This window comes from Thunnus thynnus, chromosome 4 (genome assembly GCF_963924715.1).
Source record: "Thunnus thynnus chromosome 4, fThuThy2.1, whole genome shotgun sequence".
Classification (NCBI taxonomy): Eukaryota; Metazoa; Chordata; class Actinopteri; order Scombriformes; family Scombridae; genus Thunnus; species Thunnus thynnus.
Window position 1 is genome coordinate 19,886,669 of NC_089520.1, and position 25,436 is coordinate 19,912,104.

Consider the following 25,436-nt stretch of genomic DNA (forward strand, 5'->3'; position numbering starts at 1 on the left):
TGTTTTTTATTAGTTATTATGATTAGTTTTATTAGGTATAAGACTTTTTACTTACCGTATAAAGGCTGACAAACTGACATATCAGCTTCAATGATTAATAACTTGTATGGACATTACACATGGATCCCACATGTTTGCAGGAGAATAAACACACTTGTGTGCACCGTAATTCATGTCTATCATAAATACCTTTCAGCACAGTGAGCCACGGCCTCAGATTACGTTACAGCGATGAATCATGTTTGACTCAATCACACACCAAACAGCTGTAGTAAAAAAAAAAAAAAAAAAAAAAAGTTTATTTTTTTTTTCTCAGTCTTTTATAGTGACAGTTTTACAAAGCAGTAGTACCGAGGCCGTTCTCAAAGCACTTGTTGCCACTGGAATATATTTATAAAAGCTTGCTGCTTGGTTGCTAAGCACAGATCCAGGTGGCAGTAGTACAAAAACTGAGGTCACTCACCACCTGCTTGTTCACACGTCTCATGATCTTCAACGATGAGACTGGATATTGATTAGTTTATCTGATGTCAGTGCACGGTGGCCAACATTGATGAGCTGATCATCATGACAATGACTGCTTTTCAACACAAGTACAGTAACATATCAACAAATACAAAGCATGAGATTAATATGGTACAATATGCCAAAAAAAAAACATAGAGAAAAGATGTTTCCGCAGTTATGTGCATCTATAAAAGTTAACTTTTTATAGCACCAGTGTGATGATTTTATAGCACCAGTGATTTTTACAATCATCAATGTTCTTTGGAGTATATTTATCCATACACACAGGATCTACAGGGCAGACATACATGTGAAAAGACAAACGGAAATGGAACGAAAATCAAATGTAGAAGTGCTTTTCGCACAGGTGTAATGTGTCGTACAGGAGGAGTCAGAAGGCAGAAAGTGAGGAGAAACTGAGAGGAAGAAAAAGAACATTGTAAGATGAGTTGGGGATGTGGACAAGTGGTAGAAAAGCGGCAGTATTTGGGCAGGTAGTGTCCCTGATCTCAGTACTCAATCAGCAGCCACCACAGCTCTTTCCGCAGCTTCCTCCTAGTGATGCACACTGACCGCTCAGTGCTGCGACGCCACAGCGGGAGAACTGATCACGGCAGAGGTCCGCTAAACACACACACACACACAGAGGTCAGAGTTAAGGTAACATGTCTCCATATACAAACACATAAACACACACACATAATCACACTGAACTCACCTCTGAGCAGTTCGTCATGTGCACACACAGTCCTCACACACACCTCCTTGTTGATGACGTACACCCGTCGCAAACTGAATGAAAACATATGAGGTGGTCAAGTGAAGCTCAAACAATAAAGGAGTACTTCACCTCAAAATGCAAAGACAGTCAAAACTCTACATAAAGGGTAAGTCTGGTGATATTCTGTATTTGTCTGATAGTCAACAAATCCCACAAATAAAAAACAAAACCAGCAAAGAATTTATCCCACTAACAAATTTTGCCTGATATAGTTTATTGAGCTCTATTAAAAACACATAAATGTTGTTGCGTTGGGTGACGTGTGTGAGTTGACTTCACTTCATGACCATAAACATGAGCACTGCAGTTTATTTTGAATCAATCCCACATTCACCTTCCTGCTGCTGGAAATACTCAAAAGAGCAGCAAATGTATATTAATCCGCATCAGAAAATAGTCCCCAACAAATGCACTTTTTATTTGAGTAGTTGTAATTTTGATTAAAAAAAAAAACAAACAAACTACCCAGCTGTTTTAAGAAATTACCAAGTCTTTCTAGGAAATAAAACTATATATCTGTGACCGAGTTTTAAAGATTTATGTCTTCAGTAGGAGTGAATGTGGCTGCAGTGCCGCAGCCACTGTATACAGACTTACACAACGTTGGTCTTTGTATTTTTATAGGATTTGCTGACAATAAGAAATATCCTTGCTCTTATTTTCTAAGTCCACAAGACGACCAAACAGTGATTTTTAGCCCCTGAACATCCTTGTCAGCCTCCTTTACATCTGCACTGAAGAAACATAAAATCTACATCCAGGTGTAGCCGAGTGTTTCTAGACATATAAACGCACTTTGGTTTCAAAAGTATCAAATTTATATAGAGATTTACCTCAATGATATTTGCCCTAGAATACACCAACATACTTGTATTGTAAGCAACAAATATACCAAAAAGCACTTTAATTAGTGGACTGTTGGGGTCTCTGCTTGCACTCTAACAGATTTGATGGGCAATTTCTGCTGCTTTTGGAGCTGTAAAAGTAGTTTGAATCGTTTTTGGGAGGAGGCTGACATGGAGATACAAACTTCAGATTCAGGTTTTGACTCACAAAAGAGAAAAGAGATGCTGAGATTTGGGGTGACTGGCTCATTTTCGTGTTTTCGGGTGTTTACATACCTGTAGAAGCAGAGGCTGTTCAGGCACTGCTTGCATGGCTTGTGCACAGAGTAGAGTCTGGTGCAGGGATACTGCTCCTCTCTGCAATCTGCAAATCAAACACACAGCGAGATAATTTCTCCACTCAAAAGTAAACAACTGATAATCTGTCCTCTTTTCTCCAGTTTTCTCACCGAGAGGGCCGGGCTCTGTGGGTTCTGTCTCCAACTCTGACTCTTGATATCCACATGAAAGACAGATTTAAAAGTCAGTTGTAGACACAATATAAACATCTTCTAAATATCATAACAGCTTTGTGAGGACACAGAGGAGAGCTCAGCTGATATACCTGATTTTTCTGGACGGACAACCGGCTCGAGTCGAACCTGCTGCTGGTAGGTTCCAGGAAGAGATTCAGGATTTACAGGATCTGGACTCTCTGAACAGAAAGAAGAGAAATCCCTTTTGTCAAATACACTTTTTAATGTTTAAATGTGAAAGTATCGTTTCAACAACGTCAGGGAACTTTTCTATGAACTTAACCATGCTTTACCTGGAAAGTAATCCGGCCCATAGTCCTCTGTGAGGTCATAAAATATGCAGAGAGGGAAAAAAGGTTTCATGAGATCAACATTGTGAAACTAATTACAGTTCGTAACCCTCTCCACACACACATAAAGCACCGCACCATATAAAACAAACCACCTGCACGCCAAAACTGAAGATCAGAGCAGCTTTGTGAGGCGGCAATGCATGACTTCATATGCAAGATGCTTACAAATAATGACATGCAGAGTGGTCAGAGTGCTATTTACACTGTGAAAACAGTTGCTCTCCGGGTGGTAAATAGAAATCGGAGGAGGAGAGAGAACTCCCCGAGGCTAGGTGACACATCAGAGGACAGGAGAAATCAGGAACAGATGTGCAGAGCTCGGATATAAACCGACGCTGAGCTGGAACAATCCGAGCCAATATTCTCTTAATGAACTCACCCAAAAAAGGAAACTGTTCCTGGTACTGGCCCTGAGCGAGCAGCAGAACTGTTGATATTTCAGAAAAACAAAGTCATCACAAAGATGGGCTGATGAGTGAAATGCAGGGGTGGAAAGTATTTACAATCACTCTGAATACTGTAACTAAACAGCTTTATCATGAACTTTTCTAACATCTGTAATCATCCATTCATTTTTCTTTTTTTTTTAAATTTCTAACTTTTTAAGTGTTGAACATTGCTCTCCGCTACTTTTTGTGAGTGCACACTGAGCGAGGAACAGACCACTGTGAGCTTCAGTGCAAGTCCATAAAAATTAAATCACACAGCTCTCCTCCAGTACACTGCGCTCTATTCACCAAATGTTTTCTGCTTTTCTGTCTTAATCAGGGTGGCGTCTGAGGTTGTTTCTGGTTTCCTTATAAACAGTCAAACAATCAGTCATGTGACTAACACATAGACACAAACTATACAACATTATCGTCATCTTTTTACAATAGTTTTCACAAAACTTTGTTTAATGATGCGTTTACTGCATCACTGTTTATAAATTGTTTGTGTTTTGCGCTGTTTTGTATCTATTTTCTTGATGTTAAAGACCCATCTGGGAACGGACATTACAAACTAGCTCAGACTATAAATGCTGTGGTATGTGGCGTTAGTTTATGCTATACTGTATACTTGTCCCTATACAAATAAACATTAAATAATAAATAAATACATAAAACATCTGCTCTTAGCGGATACAGAAACAATTTCGTTCTGCTTTGCATCGCTGATGTTTTGCTGAATGACAATAAAAGGATCTTGATCTTGAGAAAAGAGAAATAAATGATTACATCCTGTCACAGCCAACAGTTGTTGTTTAAGAGACTGTGTAACTGAAGGTGATAATGATAAATGCTAAACGATAATGGAACAGCAGCACATAACAGGTCATAACAGACCAGGTGACGGCTTTAAAGCAGAAAAGTAAATAGATATTCTGTTTGAGTTCGATTTGAATTAGCGCTGAAACGATTAGTCGATCGACCAATGAATTTGCAACTATTTCGATTATCAAAGAATCATTTGAGTAAATTTTTTGTAAAGCAAAAAGTACCAAGAATTTTGCTTCCAGCTTATCAAGTGAGGATTTTGCTGCTTTTTTTTGTTTTATGTGATAGTAAATTAAACATATTTGGGTTTTAGACTTTTAGTCAGACAAAACAAGACACGTGAGGATCTTGGAGTGTAGGAAACTGCGATTCTTTTCCTTTTTTCTTATTGTCAACAACTCCTATGAAAATACATTAGGATTGCTTTATTGTCATTCCTCAGCACTCACATACATTGAAACTGATGCACTGAACCCATCCTACACACTGGGAGCACTGGGCAGCTGCAGTGCAGCGCCCGGGGTCCAAACTCCAGGTCTTTTTGCTAGTGCCAGTGATCAGGAGCACTGACAGGAGTATTAACCCTAACAAACATGTCTTTGATGTATTATAATATTCACCCAATAAAATGTGTCCATTCGTCACAAAAACAATCGGCAGATTAATCAGTAATGAAAATAATAGTTAGTTGCAGCACTAAATTGGATCGTTTAGACCTGTGAGTTTGCAAGTGGGCTAAAAAAATGACCTACATCTTGAAAGAGTCTTTGTGAACTGGAGAGATTAAACAGGTAGGACATGGACATCACATCTCACTTGTATTCACAACAGCTGATTCTTTAAAATTTTGACACAACTACTTGAGAAATATGTAACTTCACAGCAGTTCAATGAGAGTTTTTCATCTTTAGAGGAACATGGTGCAGTTACCTGGCATGCAGATTAGTAGGAGGACTCTCATGGTCACTCTGGGAGGTAGACTGACTTTGACTCTGGTGGGGGGGGAGAAGATGAGGAGAGTATCAACCAACAAAAACAGAGCGACATGAGGGGCATAAAGTGCTTAGTGTTGGATATTCCTTTTGTCTCTTGAAGTCTCCTCTTCCTCCTCCTCCTCCCCCCCGCCCTCTGTCACCTCTCCAGCCCCCCACTGCTCTCCTCTCTCTCTGCCCTCCTTCACCCCTCCTCCCCCCACCCCTCCACTGGCCCCAAACAGCCACAGCAAGAAAAAAAAAGGAGGAGGGGGTGGAGGGGTGGTGGTGGTGGTGGTGGGGGGGGGGGGGGGGGGGGGGGACTCTGACAGCAAGAATGTGGCACGTCTGTCTTCCTAAGAACAATCTCTCTGTTTTCCTACTTTTCCTCGCTGCAGCAGACAGTCTCGAGGCTGCATTCCAGGAAAAGAAACAGAGGACCCCTCAACCCCACCCCTCTCTCTGAGTTTTCTTCATCCCTCCCTCCTTCTCTCCACATCCTTCATTTCCCTTCTGTCGCCCTCACTGGTCATTTCCTCGAACCCTCCTCCCCCCCCCCCCCCCCTTTTTTTTTCTTTCTTCTTCACTCCACCAAGCAAAGAGCCGCTCAGGTTGAGTGAAAATGACATGTGGACATAAAAACACGAACACTGACAGCATCAAGACATCACTGACTAGTAAACCAGATGATTGTTGTTTTTGCTTAAATCGTCCACGAAATTCAGGAAGTCACACTGTAAAAGTGTTACATACAGTAAAATCCATTACCTTCACTTCCTCTGACACTGACTAAACTACTTTTCCACTTTGTGGAAAGTATGAGCACTCCTCCTCCTCCGCTGCAGCTCTGTACTGTAGACGACTTCATTCACACAACATGAAGCAGTTGATTTGTGCTTTGTGACATTTTTAAACGTCATAAAAAGTGGAGTTTTGAACTTTTTCTCTGTGTGTTTTTGCGTGTAGATATTTGTGAGGACACACTGAACAAAAAACCCCCCCAAAAAACATGAGATTGAGACACTGTCTGCACAAAACTCTGCATGTGTATCAATAAATCTGTGTGTGTGTGTGTGTGTATGTATATGTGTGTGTGTGTGTGTGTGTGTGTGTGTTACCAGCATAACACACAGCTCACAAATTCTTTGTGTGCATCACAGTGGCTATCGGAAACCATATGTTTTCACAGCACACATCTGGGAGCGATTAGCCCCCCTCTCCCCATTGAGTCCTTCCCCTCCCATAGACCCCCTCTCCCCCCACCTACACATACACGCGCACACGCACGCACGCGCGCGCGCACACACACACACACACACACACACACACACACACACACACTCATTAGTAAGAGTTTCTGAGGACAGCAGCAGGAGGTGCATTGCTGTCATCTACTTGTGTGTTTTATTTGTAACCCTGACAAATGAATATTTTTTTTTTGAAAAACTCTCTTTTCCTTTGCCCTCATTGACCCCTATTCTCTGAAAGCAACTTTTTTTTTTTTTTTTTGGGGTTTGGTTTTCCCTCTTGGCACCCTCTCTCCATTGTAGTGCCATTGCTGCAGGCTGTGCTGTGAAAGTCCCTCCTCCTCCTCCTTCTTCTCTCCAGTGAAAACACAGGACCACATGTCAGCACCCAACAACCATTAACATACACGCAAATTACACCCGATGGTTCAGTCTAGGCTGCACTAACACAAACGCTTTGGATGCTTTCATGTGCTTGAAACATGGAGTTGGCTGCACGCAATCTGTGCACAATCACCTTCACATCTCCTCATTTCTTCTTTTCTTTTTTTTTTCTGACATGTGGTCCTGTGTTTTCACTGGAGAGAAGAAGGAGGAGGAGGAGGGACTTTCACAGCACAGCCTGCAGCAATGGCACTACAATCCAAGGCAGATGAAATGCAACCTTAAAAAAAAAAAAAAAAAGTTCTTACCTCACTTTGATTCAGTTTGCTCCGACTATCCTCAGCTTTCATGCGTCCTCTGAGTGCAGAGGACCTCGCAGCACTGTACCACCCCGCATCAGTAGTCTCCTCCCCGTCCTGCCTCCACCCCCCCCCCCCCTCCCCGCTCCCCGCACCGACCCGCACCGGCTCCGGTGTTACACCGAGATATGTGACCCGTCAAGTACTGTGACGCTACAGGTGTGAGTGGGAAATGTTTTAATTAATTATTAAATGGTTGTTGATGTTGCGTCACTGGCATCAACACCTATTTTACCAGCTGTGGTAACGACTATTATGTGAATACTGTGTCATCAGATGTAAGAGCTGTCAAAAAAGGGCTATTTCAGGTCAAATATGCAATCAAAATGAAGTTTGTATCCATGGCAACGGCTCCTGATCAGGTGTCAAAGGTCAGTTTTCCTAAGATTTAGGAGTCCTATGGAAAGCTTTCTTCAATTAGGCCTGTAGTTAAAATAACATAGTTTTACACAGCATTTTAAAGAGATTTTAACCTCTTTTAATCTTTTTTTTTATGTCAAACATTTTTGAAAGTGTCAATATAGTTTCACATTACCTCGGCCATGTAGCCCTAGTGTTTATTTCCTCTCTTCCTGCACCTTAATTATCTATTAATTTATGTAATTTTCATTTGATTGATTGGTAAAAGCAGTTCAAATAACTCACAGAATACAGTGACAAACACACCTGATCACACTGCATCCTGTCTGAACCTCGACTTCCTCACATAAGTTAATTCAACGTTATTAACAGGATAAATGTAATCAGATTACAATGGTACCTTTAAATGTCCATATTGGAAATATATCACCAGCTGTTTACCAGTAACTGTATATTGTTTTATGTATGAGGAAACAAAATGTTGAAAATGATGCTACATTTAAATTCAGCTAAACTATAAATGATACAGCCTTAAAAATAAACACATATTCCATCTCAATAAATACTTAATAAGTTCAAATTTAACCCGATACAGCTTTTATATTGGGTGTCAATAGAATATGTATGTGTTGCCTTTATTGTGTCCACCCTCATATAAGCTTCTGATGAGCAGTTATTGACATTTAAGTTCAAGTTAACACACACATAAGGGCCGGTGCAAGAGGACGTAATGCTTTTTACATGAACACCATAAAGCAAAAACCTAAACACACGATGAAAAATGTGTCTCTTAAAGAAATATTAATGCAAATATCTGTGTTTGTCTTCAAGTAAACCCACTGACTCAGTGATGAGGCTGCAGAAGTCATTTGCAGCTCAGGCTCAGCACAACAGTGACATCTAAAGGACGCTCGCCGCTAACCGCTGTGGATGTGTGTTAAAGGAGAGAGCGGATAATCAGGGTGACGCTGTGACAACCGAAACATAATAAACAAAACAGCTGCAGGCATTCTGACTATTTATTTTTCATCAAAACAAAGACTGCATTTGGTATGTTGGAAGATCTGAGGGAACTTATACACTGTATGTATGTGAACCTGTTGCTAACCTAAAAAGCAACAAGCTAAAAAAAAAAAAAAAAAAAAAAGTGTTTAAACAGAAAAGAAAAACGCCTTGTTTTTACTAGAATATGCAGCATCATGTCTCCCGAGTGGACAAACATACAAACAGTTGGGTTGGAGTTAAATACCTCTGTTACGGTACACGCAAGACTCAGACACACACTTTCTCTCCTGCATTCATACTGTACATGTGCGTTTGTGTAACACCGAGTCCTCAAACCACCCCCCCCCACACACACACACACACACACACACACACACACCCACCCGCACCCATTTTCATTACAGTCGACTGCAGTCTTGCAGGGTGTGGTGGTGGTGGTGGTGGTGGTGGTGGTGGTGGCGGAGCTGACAGGTGTACTGGCCCTTCAGACCTCAGTAAGAATCTTTTTTTTTTAAAATCAATATATAATTTAATCGTATAGGGAAAAGCAGTACAGGACAACTGGAGGTTTAAATAGCAGCTGCCTTCTTCTCCTTGTATGTGGCCATCATCTTCTTGATCTCTGCTATCGCTTTTCCCGGGTTCAGGCCCTACGAGGAAGAGGAGACAGATGAGGAGAGAGCATTAAAAATCATTTTGAGGTATATGATGAAGAGGCACGGTGACGCCCTCCTGCAGAACACAAACACAAGTCTGTGTCTGAAGGGCACAAGATAAACAGTATTCCCTGTTCTTTTACTGGATCATACCTCGCTCCCAAACCCTCACCTGATCCAGACTTCATCAAAGTCTCTCATGGACCGACACATCCCTTCATTGAATATTTGTAGTTGATTGGACTCTGCAGCTGATCGCGCTGCTTTGATTTGATTCAGATTTATTATCTCGTTAAAAATTTGTTGGATAATTCACATTTCCTGATCTGTCCTTTCCTTTTTTTAACTTGTATCATAGATAAGATTGTCTTCAGGGGAGGAAGGAGTCTGTTGTATTTGAGCAATAAAAACATTTTAATTGTCTTTCTGTGTCATTTCCATTCAGTCACATGTGATACCTAAAATCTCTTATTACCTGAATAGAAACTATATCTTGATCTTGGATAAATTTACATAATTCCCATTTTCCCTAAAACATTAAGGCTACTTTCTCACTTCTACAAACTATGAGACATTCTAGTCTGAGCCTGGATTATTAAACAATGATTTAACAAACAGAATACCAATAAATGCAGATGCATATGAATACATCAGTGTCTGAGCAGCGAAGCCCATTAAGAAAAATGTGGTTCAACAGATCTGTACACACTGTAAATAAAGAATAAAGTTGTCATGACGTCTGAGAGGGAAGAACGTCTCATTTCATTAAAAACATGTTTCCTCCATTCCTTTTTCTTCACATATTTTCCTTGAATCTTTATTGGGAAATCATGACACACTTTATTTGTCTACCTCAGACTGCTGCCTCACATTATCCTCAGCTGAACTTTTAGTTAGTGTGTTTGCACAGAAAGAAGGCTTTGTATTTTGTCTAGGGCTGCAACTAGCAAATACTTTCATTCCAGATTAATCTACCCATTATTTTCTCAATTGTTCATATGTCATGACAATTCAGATAACAAAGTAAAATGTGAAAAATATCCATTCCAAGATGCCCGTGGTTACTCTTAAAAAATTCCTGTTTCGTCCGTCCTTAGTCCAAAACTCACAGAGAATCTTTTTGTTATCATAGAGGAGTATGAAAACCAGAAAGTAGGCACATTTTGGAAGCTGGAACAAGTGAATTTTAGTCATTTTTTTGCTCAAAAACTTGCTGAAATGATTATCAAAATTGCCAATTATTTATCTGTTGATCAACTAATCGATTAATATCCCCCATCTCTTGCAGTGGAATCATGTCAGGGACTTCAGTATGGACGGGAGGAATCATCACAGCAACCGATAACTCTTTCAACGTACCTATGGGCATGTGAGTACCGTATTACGGATGTGAGCTGACTGGTTACCTTGGGGCAGGTCTTGGTGCAGTTCATGATAGTGTGGCAGCGGTACAGAGAGAAAGGATCCTGCAGCTTGGACAGACGCTCCTCTGTGAAATCATCTCGAGAGTCGATCATCCAACGATACGCCTGAAAAACAACAGTATGCATATTTACTATTTGTTCGCATGTCGTTGCAGAATTTTATCAGTTATCCTTGATGCTTATGTGCTCCTACACACATACCTGCATAAGCACAGCAGGCCCCAGGTATTTGTCTCCGTTCCACCAGTAGCTGGGGCAGCTCGTACTGCAGCAGGCGCACAGGATACACTCGTACAGCCCGTCCTACGCAGGAGAAGAGGAAGAGAGGATATTTAGTGTCATGGGACGTTGAGCGCCTGGAAAACGCATCTGTAAACGTGAAACCAAAATCAAAGCAGTGCTGTACCAGTTTCTGTCTGTCCTCCACAGTCTGCAGGTACTGCTCCTTCCCCTCCTTTGAGTCATCCTTCTTCTTCAGGTAGGGTTCAATCGACTTGTACTGAGCGTAGAAGTTACTCATGTCCTGCAAACACAATGCAATCAGAGATCAAGCCGGCATAAAATTTAAAAAAATGTATCAATAAAACATAAAATACTTCAGATTTGATACTAAAACTGAATAAGGGTCCCAGTACTCCTTACGGATCCCCTCCAGATAAACTTCCTACTGTTCAGGCAGAGTCATAATTCAGGATATTTACTCACAGGCACCAGATCTTTGACCACATACATATGTGGAAGGGGGTAAATTTTGGTTGGTTTGCCAACGTTGGTGTCAATCTTGTTGAGACAGGCCAGTGTGTTTCCTCCATTGATGTTCATTGCGCAGGATCCACAGATACCTGCGTTAACAAGACATTTAAAACAAACAAACAAACAAACAAAAAAACAGCTTTAAATATTATTTCTGAGGCAGAGAAGTCAACAGCTTTTCTATTACATTTCTGGACAGAAGTAGTTATTATTGTGGTGTAAAAGTAATTTAGACTCATATATACACATAGTGCTTTATAGGGAGAAAAGAGTAAAGAGGGAGACTGTGCAGTTTTATTATGTGCACAGCTCTAGTTTTTCATGGTTGAATGACGGGTAGTCGGTATGAATAAATGTTTTAAGAAGTTAAGTGATGTACAGAGCTTCCCACATGCTGATGTATTCCCTGAAATACATGAGCCTGGAGTTTTCTTTAACTTCTCGAGAACAAACAAACACATGACCTTTACTGTATGTTGGCTGCGTCATAACAGAATAATTTGAGACTTTTTTGTGGTTTATTAAACTCTATTAATTGACATGTTCTCAAAATAAGTTATGAAATTGTTGTTTTACATTTTACAAATTCATTTCAGATGATTAGTTTTTCATAATTTAAAGCTGGAATAATTACACAGACCTATTATTTGCCACATTTAATGATTGTTTTATCATTTAGAGGTCAATAATTTGCTGTTGTCTCACTCCAGCCTTCATATCACTGACCTTCTCTGCAGGAGCGGCGGAAAGTCAGAGTGGAGTCCATCTCATTTTTGATCTTGATCAGGGCATCAAGAACCATCGGGCCGCAACTACACAGAGGAGGATTACACACAGTCAGATAAGATAAGACAAGTCAAGAATGTCAAGACTTGAAAGTGTATAACAGGAAATCTTAAGTGTGATTTACTGGACCAAAGAAAACCCTGACAAGTGTCATGGCGGAGTGCATGGTTCTGTTTTGACTGTTTTGGCATGTTGCAGTGTCATGTTCACAGGAGTGAGTAGAGAATGTCCTCAAGCTGATTAAAGGACCAGATGAAGGATGAGGACTAGACAGTGTGCCAAACTGTCAGAGCCATCTGTGTTAAATCCAGCTGAGGGCTGTTCTCAGTTCATTAATAATGCCCTCTGTTTACACGTGCTTGTGTAATGCTTTCAATGCTCTCAGGAACAAGTTTCCATCAGTGCAAGTCAACACAACCAGAACCACATCGCTGTTATTATTAATGATATGAATTCATTGCAGCGCCGTTAACAGTCCAAAGTTAGCAGTATTCAGTCTAACTGATAAGCAGACTTGACAGTTAATACTTAACCTGATAAAGTACTAGTCTTTGCTGCAATAAAAAACAAAAAGGAACCACAGCAAACTGGTCATATAACATATTTCTGACAGGTATTCATAGATTTACAACTAGCCTCTGAGAATTTAACAGATTCACCTCCACCTCAGCCTTTATTTCTGGATATCAGGATCCCTTAATGAAGTATTACAGTAGCTAATGAAAGACAACACAGATTGACACCCTGTAGCACATTCTGGGCTTCTTCAGTCTCCTCACTGCCAAAGTAAAAGCACCTACGTGTTGAGGTCGATCTCGTAGGTCTGCATGCGAGGTTTGTCTCCTGGAGTATCTGGATCCCATCTGTAAATCTGAAACTTCTTTATCCTGGGCTGTGCTGCTGGAGCTGCTGCTGTCTGGGCATACCGCACCGCCTGATAGCAGGGACAAAGGAATTAGAAAAAGATGATGTACTCATTTAAAAATATAACTATTGCACCAGTCTTTATTGAGTTCTTTGGTTCATTGTCTTGTTGACTAGACCAGGCAACAGAATCGTAAGTTTGTCTTACTTTTGTATAATTCTTCTGTTTTTGTTTTGTTTGTTTGAAGGTGTGCCGTGTACGGTCCTGCCTGAATTGGATAAGATAAGACTTTATTGATCGCCAGAGGGCAATTTTGCAATATCTGCCGTCTTACCTCCCTTTACCCCTTAGAGGACTGCAATAGAAAAATGCTTTTAGCTTTACTGTGTTTTTATCCTTGATAATTAATTGTATGTCAGGACTCTGTGACTGCAGTCTTGTATGCACTTTGATTGCTGTCAAATCCATCTATCTATCTATCTATCTATCGATCTATCTATCTATCAGAATGTAAAAGAGTAAAGATACTCCAGTAGAAGACAAAGGCATATTTTCTGTTTCAGGGTTTCATTTTTACCGGCTCATTGGAGAAACTTTACTATTATTCAATCTAAGTATCAGGGATCAGATCTTCAGATTTTGACATCAAATACAGCCTAATATTTAAACTTTTAAACCACTGTCGGCAGCAACATCAATGATTTTTTGTTGGTTAAGCAAACACATATTCCTGATCACAACACATTTATAACATATTGATGTGTATCACGACCCTCAGAAACATTGCAGTGACATGATTTACTCAACATGACTCTACTGTTGCACAGAGTAAAGTTATAAATTCCACAGTTTTGTTTGTTTGGTTTTTTTTTGGACTGAAATTCTTACAGAAAGGTCTCATATTTTTTTTATTATTTATTAACGTTAGCTGAACAATGTTTACATTAACTCGTTTCCTGTCACGTTTATGATTACATAGATTTCTAACGTCTAAGTTATCTTTTAAAGCTAAATAAACACCAACTGATAAACAATAAATTAACAAATTAACAAAGGTTATTGTTAAGTCAGGTGTACGACAGTTGACAGGAGGGCTGGGTAGTTATCTAATAGCTACCTGATGACTGTTCGCTGTACTACGTAACATGCTACTTCAGGGTATAGACGGAGCCCAGCGCTCAGTGTTGTGACGTTATCCTGAGCACAGAAACGGTCCCCGCTGTCAGAAACTGTAACTGACAATACCTGCTGATCAAAACTCCTCTGAACTTTAAATAAATGTTAACATACCACCAGTCCAGCGGGCGAGCGGAAAGCCAAAACACCGCAGCGGCTCAAGGACGTCAGCGCTGCAACCGACATTTTGGAGCTTCTCTGACCTCCACTGCGTGCTGTCCAAGCGTCCGGGATGGCTACGTCATGACGCTGGTGGGAGCGCATGTTTTACGTACCAGCATCTCCCGGTACGGAAGAAATGTAGAGCGTTTTTTTTTCCAGTTTTATTAACAGCACAGTAATATTACAAGACAAACAACAGCACAGGGAGTAATGGGGGTAAAATAAATAAATAAATAAATAAACTGATCACAAAAACACAAGAGGAAATAAAATAAATAAATATATAATATGACTTAAAAAGTGAATAGGAAATATTGCAAACCAACTTAATCATCGGGCTTTCTGAATATGATGTTTGCCCCAAAGACACAGCAATTTTAACTTCACTGTCGATAGACTCTACATTCAAAAATAAGGCCTTACTTTCTGTAATAGGGACCAAGACCTTATGAGATTCTTTCATCTCTTATTTTCTCTCATTCCCAAATTAATAAGGACATTTGAGTCCAAAAGTTACTTGAGTGAGAACAGACATAACTTAAAAGAGAAAAGGGCTCAATCTCCTTTTAACAGATGGGAAAATAAAGGTGGTTGTTTAAATTTTATGGTTCGTTTGATGACATTGTAACTCATTTTTATCAGCATTACGTTATTATCTTGCATATGCTCCTTATCTGGAATGAAGTGGTTCGGCTGTTTTCTGGCTTCGCTCGTTAAGCAAACGCGGGCGGAGCCGAGGAAACGTGTACACCAGATTCCCCGGATTATAAATCAAACAAACCCGTCAGTAGTACAACGGCGTGTGTACAAGTGAACTCTCGTAACAGCTACAACCGAGTCTCATGTGGCGCAGAGTTAAGGTCATATAATCCGGTGTTTTCTCTCTGTTTAAAGGGAGTTTGTGGTGAAGTTGACTGGAGGACAGAAATGGTGTTTCTGACGTTGTCTTGTTGGATCAGAAGTCGTGGACCCGACAGATACTGGAAAGTCCAAGAACTTCTCAAGCATGCACGGGTAAGGTCAAGACTAAATCCTGGAGGAGAGGCTGCTAACCCGGGTTAGAAAGACGCCTCACCATCCTAACCTTATAATATTGAAAGTTAACATCATCCTTCCTGTCGGTTCCTCTAACAGCACTTCAGAGGCAGGAAGAACCGCTGCTACCGCCTGGCTGTGCGGGCGGTCCGGAGGGCTTTCGTCTACGCCACCAAAGCTCGGAGGCTCAAGAAACGCAACATGAGAACGGTGAGACAAAAAATACTGAACCGGCCCCAATTTCTAACACATGACTGATGCACAAGACGGACAAATAGCCTCTAATTGTTGTGTAATTCACACTGCTTGTGGCAGTAAAATAAAAAGTCCTTGAGGATATTTTATCTCATCCAGTAGCGGATACTGTAGATGGGCAGGTGTGACTGTGCACTCTGGGACTATACAGACTGAAATCACACCTGTCTCCACACCCAACAGTGAACTGTGGATTTTTTTTAAATCCCAAAGATGATAGATGATAGTAAAACAATGTGTAGCAGCAGGTACACGAGGAACATTTAACTGTCTTGCTAGATGGTGTCCAACCTGGAGGGGGATACATCTGAAGGTCACAAGATGATTAAAAGGATAGGAAAGAAAAAAAACATGCATTTCTTTCTCCACTTTCTCCCCCTGCACTCAAAAATGTGTTTTTCTTCTTGTTCCTAGAGTTGAATGTTTTAGCTGTGCAGAATGATGTTTGTGCAGAGTTTGACACTAGAAGCCTTTTTCCACATTCACCTGCTGAAAGTGTGAAGTGTCTCCGAGCTCATTGAAAATCTTACTTTAAAGGCCTACGAGCAGGATTTGTGACATCACAACTAGTTTTTGAAGCCAATCCTGGTCCAATATTCAACTTACACAAGTTTGATGTGGAAACTTGAAGCCTCCAGCGCACAAACACTGAGAATGGACTTTACAGTGAAGAAGGAGACGTCTTTTGTCTCGCAGTTAAACTTGTGAAATGGAAAATATTTGCATATTCAAATCAGACACAAATTATTATTCAAAGTAGAGTCTTTTATATAGCTTTTAAAACGTGTCTGGAGGGGATCTTTATGTTTTTTTTCCTGTATAATATAGCCTTTTTTAACTCACACACAATACTTTTACTATACTACTTCTACTACTATACTTTTACCTTTTTCTCGGCCCCAAATCTTTCAAATGAAATAATCAAGAAGGACAAAAGTCATTATTTGGTTGAACTGCTTATCAGTCAGATCCAGACTAAGGCCATAACTTGTGATTAATGATCACAAGTAGAGATTGCTTCATTTTAGGGGGTCCTGAGCCAGAAAAGCTTAGTTTATTAATTGTTAAAGGTAAAATATTATATGATATATATTGAAGTAATGATTTTTGATGTTTTTTCCACAAAAGAAAATCCAATTACCCTCATTAAAAATTCTTAAAATGACATCTACTCCTTCTCCCTAACTGAAAAATCCAGTCTATGAATAAGCGGACTTCAAGTTTCCACATCACACTTGTATACTGGACCATGATTGGCTCCAAACTAGTTGTGAGGTCACAAATGATGCTTGTAGGTACACGTCCTAAACTCAGATTTAACGTGAGCTGAGGGAAACTTTCCTCTTTCAGCAGACGAATGTGAAAACAGCCTTCAAGTGTCAAACTCTGCACATACATCATTCTGCACAGTGAAGCTCAAACATTCAACGGAAGGAACAAGAAGAAAAACATATTTTTGACTGGAAGGGACTTTAACAGCATGGGATTGTTGACTATTTGCACTGAATAATTTTGTATGAATCACATAAACTCATAAATCCTTGTTTGAACCAGGTAATCAGTGTCATATATCATGTTTGTTGTGCTTTTATTTCTTCAGCTCTGGATCACACGCATTGCTGCAGCGTCACGCGAGCACGGCATGAAGTATCCCGTCCTCATGCACAACCTCACAAAGGTTAGTTGTGATGAAAGTTACAGCATCAAACCAGTTCTCTCGGTTCTCTTCATGTGGTTGTTTCATCTTGTCTGTATGTAACACATTTCCTCTCTTCCTCCGTACAGAGCAGCGTTCAGCTCAACCGACGCGTTGTCAGTGACCTGGCCGTCACAGAACCTCGGTCATTCCTCTCCCTCGCGAAGCTGGCGAAGGCTCGGCAACAGGAAGGCTTCTGTGCAGCGTTGGGTGACGGCAAAGAGCCTCCTGGTGTCTTCTCCCGTGTTGTGGTGCTACACTAGCGGACTTGTTACAGTTACAGACTTCCAGTTGCTATGTGGTTTAACGGGGCAGAGCTCTTGGTTTGTGGAGATGTTCATGAAACAACCAGACACACACTCACCTTCTTGCTTTACAGTTTCAAGATTTGTTTTTTAAAGAAAGATTAATGGAGTCAAGTCAGTTTGTGTTTATTTTTGTGATACTCTGTTCTGTAAATGAGACCAGGGTCTAGCCGCCATTGTAATATGGGTCGCTTTGTGGAAAGCTGTCCACTTGGGGAGAGTGATAACTGGCTGACCAGAGTAGACTATTTTTGTGATGCACTGACTGAACTCTGTCTCTTGCCTGCACCATTTATAAATCAGCTGACATGCGTATATTATGGAGTCTCATATGGGTCAGCCCCACTTTAGTCTTTGGTGTAAAAATAAATAAATTTCCTCTGTCACTTGCCCCTTGTCCTTAGGGAGATCTGAAACAGAGTTACTAAAGCTATGTCCCTGAAGTGGATAAGGATATAAAGTCTTGCTCAAGGACACTCCATCAGTAGAGATGATTTTTGTTGCAGTGCCTTGATCCTTGGCCTTGAAGGACAGACGGTTTCTCTACTAATGGTTACCCTGCTGTCAGAAAGCAAAATGCATTTATGAAAAGAGAATTTGACACTGAATTATTCAGACTCTTGATGACAATAGACAACTCTCTAATATTGTTGAAACATCTTTACAGGGGACTAGTGATTGATTCAAGAGTATTTCTGAAATTATGTTTTAAGTCATCATAAGAACATCATCATAATCCAAGACAGAAGCTAACATTAAATAGCATAGCAGCTGTGTGTCCACAGACAGACCTGCTCGATTCACTGATTTTCATCCAACATCTCTATCACGCCTGCCAGAGATTTCCTACCAACAGATGCTCCTCAGCAGCCCTCCTGATTACCTCCAGTATCATGATAGAGAATGTGATTGTCAATAACCACCATCTTCCCCGTGTAAATCATATGCAACCTTTAAGTTATGACTGGATGCGGATGGATTGTGAGTTTTTTTTTGTGAGGAGTGACCTCAGACTTTATCATGTGATGACTTTTGTCTTTGTGTAAATATATATTTTGCCATTTCTTGTGGTATGATTGTCCTCTTAATGTTTAGTTCATTAAACATTTTGATATATACTCGTCATCCTGTCTTCATTCTCTTCAGTGAATGACATTTGCTGAGGCTGATAGCCTTGTAAAGCATGTTTTTGAGAGGTTTTTAGCTTTCGTGTTGGTCACTATATCTACACAAATTGCACTGTATCAAAATATTGGAGAACACAAGGACAAAATTATTTTTATTTGATAAACTGGTGGCATTTGAGCAGCATGAACACCAGATTTGAAGTCCAGTCCAACTTTTATTTCTGGTGATCAAACTCAGTGCTGCTCCTTGTTAGAGAGAGCAGGACACATGACAGCAATGTCACTGACCTGACTTATAAAACCACAATCAGTCTGATGCAACTGGAGAAAACCATGTCCTTACTTCTGATGTGGACACATTTTGACCCTCTGCGGCTGCCGTACCCTTTGGGGGCGGGACTCTATCAATGACCTTTACTGAACACCGCTGCAGGGACAGCCAATGGTAAGAAGACGTACTCGTCACCAGCCAATCGTCGTCGCTGTTATTCACAGAAACCTGCGCTCTCTGCTGCACTTGCGCAAAAGACTGCGGCGTGACACGCGTGTGGAGGAAGTGCAGTGACAGTTGCGGCAGCTGCTACCTCTCGCTCCGCACAGAACCGGCTAAACTCTAATTTATTTATTGCCACCAACATGTCGTGGCTGTTCGGCCTGAACAAGGGGCAGCCTGAAGTGCCTCCCGGCCTCCCGGTGCAGCCTCCGCCGCCTCCGCCACCGGCCGGGGGCTCCGGCGGCGGCGGCGGAGATAAACCCAAGGACAAATGGAGCAACTTCGATCCCACCGGGCTGGAGCGGGCTGCTCAGGCGGCCAAGGAGCTCGACAAGTCCCGTAAGTGTTCGGGAGGTGGCAGGTTAGCTGTGGGTGGGTCACCGGGGTAGAGGTCTTACTTGTCACTGAAAGTCGTGATGCACCAGCATCCAGCTGGGATCTGCTCCTCTCCGGTTCATGCTACTGCAACACCTTCGACAATGAGGCCCAGACTCACAGGCATCATCCGTTTTATTCATTTATACAAATTAAGTTAATGTGAAAATTCATTTGTGCCGTTTTTGCTCGTGAAAATGGCTTTGCTGCACTCACCTTCATTCAAACTAGTGGGGAGGGTTCAAAGGTCATTGCCTTGCAGTTTGGCTTGCAACACACAAATGCCTCTTGTGCCTCACACATGCAAAGGGTCTCCAATTGTTTCTGTCTTTATTTGTATTCATTATTTTACTTTAAGTATAATTAATCGTAGTTTAAATATGAGGAAGATCAGAAAGGTGAAAGAGGGAGAGAGAGAGCGCTGTCAGGATTCAGAGACAGATCCATCATACTGTATATCACTGAGCCACCATCAGGATTTATAATCATACTTTATGAAGCAGTCAGTCAGCTCTGTGTTGTTGTCTGTCCTAAATCCAGGACATGCCAAAGAAGCTCTGGACTTGGCTCGCATGCAGGAGCAGACCACACAGATGGAGCACCAGAGCAAAATGAAGGTACAGCAGACGCTCACATATGTAAAGCGCTGCTTCACTCTTGATTTTCAGCAGGACATCAGTGATTTTTTTTTCCAGAGAATTAAGTTTATTTCTCTAGTTTCAATTTATATCAACTACAGAATATGTTTAAAAAAATCATGTGATATACGGGTGTATAGTGGTGCTGGAAGATGTAGCGACATCATGACACAGTCAGTGGAGAATGAGAGAATAACTATACAGCAGGTTTTACACTGTATATTATGAAAATTAAAAAGTAATTATTGCATATTATTTACTGGGTCTTGATGAAAGCTGCACACATTTTGATTACTTAAGTTAAAGATTACTTGTCATGGCACAGATGAGGAAGTTTGACATTTGGATCAATTGAAGTCTAAATATTAATGTGGATAAGTAGGTTTAAAATCAAGACTCACAGATTTGTTTGCCAAAAATAGAAGTCTTGTTAAACAAAGTGTTAATTTCTATCTCCACTCCAGATCTGTCAAATTGTCTAATACCACTACTTCAAAGCCCCATGAGTTTGTACGTTTGAATATTACTGAGGACTCTAAAGTGACACAACTGAGCTGATGATGGGGTCAAAAACAGATTTAAATATTCACTAGTGTATTGCTTGAGTCTAATAGTTCTGGCATCCTTTTGTAACAGGAGTACGAAGCAGCGGTCGAGCAGCTCAAAGGCGACCAGATGCGAATCCAGGCTGAGGAGAGGAGGAAAACTCTGAATGAAGAGACCAAGCAGCATCAAGCGGTGAGAACAGAACTGCAGGAGGGTCTGCTGATAACAAAATAAGCCAAAATGCTTCAATATGTGTTGAAGCACATTTCCTTTTCTTTTAGTAAATGAAGTAAAGAACAATTAGAAGTATGTTGCAGCAGTGAACCAATTTGAGTTGTATAGTTACACTATGTTGTTTTTTCCCATCAGAGAGCTCAGTACCAAGACAAGCTGGCCAGACAGCGATATGAAGACCAACTAAGGCAACAGGTGAGTTTATCTCCTCCATATTTAGTATAAAGTCCTTATAAACAAGATGAAGTATCAAATTCAAAAATGTCTTTTTTTTTTCTTCTCTTTTCTTCCACCAGCAAGCTCTGAATGAGGAGAACCTTCGCAAACAGGAGGAGTCTGTACAGAAACAGGAGGCCATGAGGAAAGGTATGAACTTCACCACAGTAACACTCATGACAGGATCTTGTGGAAGGTTTTCAAAATGTTGAGCGGAGGTTTATGTACTTTGTGTTGTTGTGGTTTTTATAGCGACGATAGAGCACGAGATGGAACTGAGGCACAAGAACGAGCTTCTGCGTATAGAGGCCGAGACTAAAGCACGAGCCCGCGTTGAAAGAGAGAACGCCGATATCATCCGTGAGCAAATCCGTCTGAAGGCTGCAGAACACAGACAGACGGTCCTGGAGTCCATAAAGTAAGACGTACTGACTTTTCTATGATTTCACGCCATAATATGATCTAATGTTGATGATTAGATGTAGTGTAGTGATGTTCTTGGTGTCCTGAATCATGTAACTACTTGAAACCGAAGATGATAAAGCAAACCAGTTTATAACATACCTGGTCAGTTTTTTTTTTGTATTACAACACACAAAACATTTGCTGACTGTTAATGTCTGTTTGCTTTTAGGACTGCAGGTGCTGTGTTTGGAGAAGGATTCAGGGCTTTTGTGTCAGACTGGGACAAAGTCACAGCCACGGTGAGACGTTTGTTTCCATCCACAATAAGTTTATTGAACGATTGTACAATATTTTAAAAAAAATGGAGTTTAGTTTCACTGATGTGCAACCAAACAAGTTCTCTGAAAGCCTCGACTACAAAAAAATAGATTAGTTTGGTGTAAAATTCCCAACAAATAAATGAGTTTATATACTTTATGTACTAGATGGTTCTAGTTCACATGGTTGGTACTTTTTTGTTTTTAAGAGATGAGGAAAACATACCACACATCTTGATACTCACAAATTTCACACTTAAGAAAAATATAGTTAAATCAGAAGCAGCTGAAGCAATTTGAGTGTTTTCTTTCACTGAATAACTTACATGTGAATAGAAGCATCAGTATTATAATCCTTTTATTACCCATATTTACATTTGCTAGTATCATGCAATTGATGACACAAGAATTTCAGTTTAAATGTTTGGACTGTCGCGGTGGGCGAACCTGAAATGGGGTAGAATTGAGTGACCAATATTTATTATATTATATTTTCCTTCACATCACCAGGTGGCAGGACTGACTCTTTTAGCAGTGGGAGTGTATTCAGCCCGGAACGCAACAGCAGTGGCGGGACGTTACATTGAAGCGAGGCTCGGGAAGCCGTCGCTGGTTCGGGAGACGTCCCGGTTCACTGTGGCAGAGGCCATCAAGCATCCTGTGAAGGTAGCTAATGTGGAAATTGATTCTTGTTCACATTTTGTTAAAATGTGGATTTTTAAAAATATTAATTTTCTTATATTGGACAATCTTTCTGTCCCTTCTTCTTGACTACGTAGACGGTCAAACGTCTGAAGAGCAAACCTCAGGATGCCCTTGAAGGAGTTGTGCTCAGTGTAAGTAGCATTTATATAAAAGCTCTTACACCACATATCGGAAGACTGTAACAAATTTACATTTTAAGTTTTGTAACCACCTGACATTAATGCTTTTTTAAAAAAAAAATTCTTAGCCTACCCTTGAGGAGCGTGTGCGTGATATTGCCATAGCAACAAGAAACACTAGGCAGAACCACGGCCTCTACAGGAACATCCTCATGTACGGGCCACCAGGAACCGGCAAAACTCTCTTTGCCAAGGTACACCTCAGTGACTAAATGATTTAAACTGATGACTGACCGACTTTAAACCATAATATATATGGAAAGTGATACTTTGCCTACATGTGATACATTTCTCTTTCTTTTGAGTAGAAGCTGGCAATGCATTCTGGGATGGACTATGCAATCATGACCGGTGGTGATGTAGCACCCATGGGCCGGGATGGTGTGACTGCCATGCACAAAGTCTTTGACTGGGCTAACACAAATCGACGCGGGTATGCTAAACATATACGCACCTCGATATTATATCAAATGAGGTTAATTTGCATATAAATTATAAACAGCAACACTGTCTACTCCAGATATAATACCAACAGATAAGGTTATCGTGTGTTTTTATGTTACAGACTGCTGCTTTTTGTTGATGAAGCTGATGCGTTCCTTCGCAAGAGATCCACTGTAAGTCTGTGTGCACTTTTTTATTTATTTCCTTGAAACTTTGGACAATAATGTGTTTTTTTTTCTCCCTTTTTATTACCCTTTCCAAAATGACATTTTCCTTGACTTTTAACTAACCTACAATCGTCATTCTTTCTTTTTGCAGGAGAAGATTAGTGAAGACCTGAGAGCCACTTTGAATGCTTTCTTGTATCGCACTGGAGAACAGAGCAACAAGTAAGAATTCATTTTTATTTGGACTGTAACCTAAACCTTCAACCTCCCAGCACATCTCTTAACAGCTTGATTTGTTTATTTTGTCCTGCAGGTTCATGCTGGTTCTGGCCAGTAACCAGCCAGAGCAGTTTGACTGGGCCATAAATGACCGTATAGATGAAATAGTGAATTTTGCTCTGCCAGGCCCTGAGGAGAGGGAGAGGCTGGTGCGGTTGTACTTTGACAGATACGTGCTTGAGCCCGCCACTGGAGGGAGGCAGTGAGTACAATCCCTACACTACAACACAGATGTTACAACAGGCACACTAGGGATGCATACTGAAACAAGTAATTAGATCAGTCTACCATGTCTGCACACTCGCATAGACGTAGATGTATTAATTCTGAGTGATTTTGAGGAGTCTTATTATATTTGTTAAAGTGATATTTGACTAAAAGGGCTGTGCCAGGATAAGATCAGGCTCAGAGACAGCCTGCTGGGTACGTGGAGCCTGGCCAGCCATGTGAGGCTTTAATTACAAAGAGCTCAGATGTGTGATGGAGGCTGATAGATGATGGGGGGGGGCAGCACAGACACAGACCAGCAGGCAATGAACTGAGCTGCAAAAACACAACAAAGTCAGAAAGAAACAGCAGGAAACTCATCATGTTGTTCCCACCTCCCTCAAGATGTCATCCTTGTGTTTCTGTCTCATGTGGTTTTGTGCAGGAGGATGAAGCTGGCACAGTTTGACTACGGTAAAAAGTGCTCTGAGATAGCAAAGAGGACAGAAGGCATGTCCGGCAGAGAGATTTCTAAGCTGGGTGTGGCCTGGCAGGTACGTTCCCTACAGTCTTTTTAAACAATGCTATACATGATAAAAGAAGTAAAAGAATGTGTCAAACGTGTCTTGCTTCATGTGCTCACAGGCAGCAGCATATTCTTCCGAAGACGGCGTCCTGACGGAGGCTATGATTGATGCTCGTGTTGACGACGCTGTCAAGCAGCACCTTCAGAAGATGGACTGGCTGCACGGGGACGAGGAGGCTCAGACCAAGACCCTTACACCTCCACCACTTGGGGCAACAGGCAGTGAAGGAAAAATGGGCTTCACTCTGCCCGTCAGCGAGACACCTCAGGCTCAGGAGGTGATCGCTCCGATCCTAGAGATTAATACGAAGCAAGAAGGTGACAGTATACCACAGGAGATGACACCACCTCTTTCAGACACATCAGCTGAGGGAAAAAGCGCCGTCCCAGCTGGACGGGACTGTGAAGATGCTGTCAAAGCAGAAGCTGCGACAACAGCGGAGAGTTTAGCTCAGCCCGCTGCCCCCGCTGACGGTGAGGGCAAGGCAGAAAAGGAAGACAAGACTGGATCTCCTCCAAAGGATGGAACTCCAGTTTGAGTCTTAGATTTGTTCAGTGGGGCTGCCTGGACTAGAAACATTAGTGTCCTGCCCCTTTAACTAGTCTGTCAGTTTATGTCTAAAAGTCTGCTGGACTGTCTTTATGACAGAAGATGATCAAAACACAAATGACGCCTGAGACTCTTTCATTCTAATATATAATGTAAACATTGTAAAAGTGTACCTGACAGTGTGTCTGTAATATCAGTATATAAATGTCGTGCACAGTTAAGTGTCTCTGTTGAAATGATTAAAATGATCTGTGTTTTTATAAACAGTAAAA

At 41.0% G+C, this 25,436-nt stretch overlaps 4 protein-coding genes across 4 annotated transcripts; 2 read left to right on the top strand and 2 right to left on the bottom strand.

The window, feature by feature from the left end:
* Window positions 1-271: 271 nt before the first annotated feature.
* On the bottom strand, window positions 272-7,277 carry mfap2 (microfibril associated protein 2). Its single transcript, XM_067587310.1, has 9 exons — window positions 7,168-7,277; window positions 5,188-5,249; window positions 3,381-3,428; window positions 2,942-2,968; window positions 2,738-2,827; window positions 2,583-2,624; window positions 2,410-2,497; window positions 1,226-1,299; window positions 272-1,131 (listed from the first exon to the last, which is right to left on the bottom strand). The coding sequence occupies exons 2-9, from the start codon at window positions 5,216-5,218 to the stop codon at window positions 1,028-1,030; spliced, it is 504 nt and encodes a 167-aa protein (XP_067443411.1). The 5' UTR covers window positions 5,219-5,249; window positions 7,168-7,277; the 3' UTR covers window positions 272-1,027.
* A 1,306-nt stretch (window positions 7,278-8,583) lies between these two features.
* Window positions 8,584-14,522, bottom strand: sdhb (succinate dehydrogenase complex, subunit B, iron sulfur (Ip)). Its single transcript, XM_067587307.1, has 8 exons — window positions 14,358-14,522; window positions 13,003-13,136; window positions 12,143-12,228; window positions 11,369-11,505; window positions 11,070-11,186; window positions 10,865-10,966; window positions 10,646-10,768; window positions 8,584-9,233 (listed from the first exon to the last, which is right to left on the bottom strand). The coding sequence occupies exons 1-8, from the start codon at window positions 14,505-14,507 to the stop codon at window positions 9,153-9,155; spliced, it is 930 nt and encodes a 309-aa protein (XP_067443408.1). The 5' UTR covers window positions 14,508-14,522; the 3' UTR covers window positions 8,584-9,152.
* A 657-nt stretch (window positions 14,523-15,179) lies between these two features.
* On the top strand, window positions 15,180-18,814 carry mrpl20 (mitochondrial ribosomal protein L20). Its single transcript, XM_067587311.1, has 4 exons — window positions 15,180-15,419; window positions 15,540-15,650; window positions 17,296-17,373; window positions 17,481-18,814. Exons 1-4 carry the CDS (start codon window positions 15,333-15,335, stop codon window positions 17,652-17,654), a joined length of 450 nt encoding a protein of 149 aa, XP_067443412.1. The 5' UTR covers window positions 15,180-15,332; the 3' UTR covers window positions 17,655-18,814.
* A 517-nt stretch (window positions 18,815-19,331) lies between these two features.
* atad3 (ATPase family AAA domain containing 3) lies at window positions 19,332-25,436 on the top strand. Its single transcript, XM_067587306.1, has 16 exons — window positions 19,332-19,655; window positions 20,232-20,308; window positions 20,966-21,067; window positions 21,245-21,304; window positions 21,406-21,475; window positions 21,578-21,743; window positions 21,960-22,029; window positions 22,558-22,713; window positions 22,827-22,883; window positions 23,000-23,125; window positions 23,240-23,364; window positions 23,497-23,548; window positions 23,694-23,764; window positions 23,856-24,023; window positions 24,474-24,582; window positions 24,674-25,436. Exons 1-16 carry the CDS (start codon window positions 19,460-19,462, stop codon window positions 25,151-25,153), a joined length of 2,085 nt encoding a protein of 694 aa, XP_067443407.1. The 5' UTR covers window positions 19,332-19,459; the 3' UTR covers window positions 25,154-25,436.

Excerpts from the sequence above, each read along its gene's own strand:
- mfap2 (XM_067587310.1), bottom strand. The coding sequence starts at position 5,218 with ATGAGAGTCCTCCTACTAATCTGCATGCCAG. Across the intron at positions 2,969-3,380 it reads GGAACAGTTTCCTTTTTTGG|AGGACTATGGGCCGGATTAC; the intron begins GTGAGTTCATTA and ends ATGACCTCACAG. Across the intron at positions 2,625-2,737 it reads TGTCCGTCCAGAAAAATCAG|AGTCAGAGTTGGAGACAGAA; the intron begins GTATATCAGCTG and ends GTGGATATCAAG.
- sdhb (XM_067587307.1), bottom strand. The coding sequence starts at position 14,507 with ATGCGCTCCCACCAGCGTCATGACGTAGCCATCCCGGACGCTTGGACA. Across the intron at positions 11,506-12,142 it reads CCGCCGCTCCTGCAGAGAAG|GTATCTGTGGATCCTGCGCA; the intron begins GTCAGTGATATG and ends TTGTTAACGCAG. Across the intron at positions 11,187-11,368 it reads TGGTCAAAGATCTGGTGCCT|GACATGAGTAACTTCTACGC; the intron begins GTGAGTAAATAT and ends TTGTGTTTGCAG.
- mrpl20 (XM_067587311.1), top strand. The coding sequence starts at position 15,333 with ATGGTGTTTCTGACGTTGTCTTGTTGGATCAGAAGTCGTGGACCCGAC. Across the intron at positions 15,651-17,295 it reads AGAAACGCAACATGAGAACG|CTCTGGATCACACGCATTGC; the intron begins GTGAGACAAAAA and ends TTATTTCTTCAG. Across the intron at positions 17,374-17,480 it reads TCATGCACAACCTCACAAAG|AGCAGCGTTCAGCTCAACCG; the intron begins GTTAGTTGTGAT and ends TCCTCCGTACAG.
- atad3 (XM_067587306.1), top strand. The coding sequence starts at position 19,460 with ATGTCGTGGCTGTTCGGCCTGAACAAGGGGCAGCCTGAAGTGCCTCCC. Across the intron at positions 21,476-21,577 it reads ACAGGAGGCCATGAGGAAAG|CGACGATAGAGCACGAGATG; the intron begins GTATGAACTTCA and ends TGGTTTTTATAG. Across the intron at positions 23,549-23,693 it reads TCCTTCGCAAGAGATCCACT|GAGAAGATTAGTGAAGACCT; the intron begins GTAAGTCTGTGT and ends TTCTTTTTGCAG.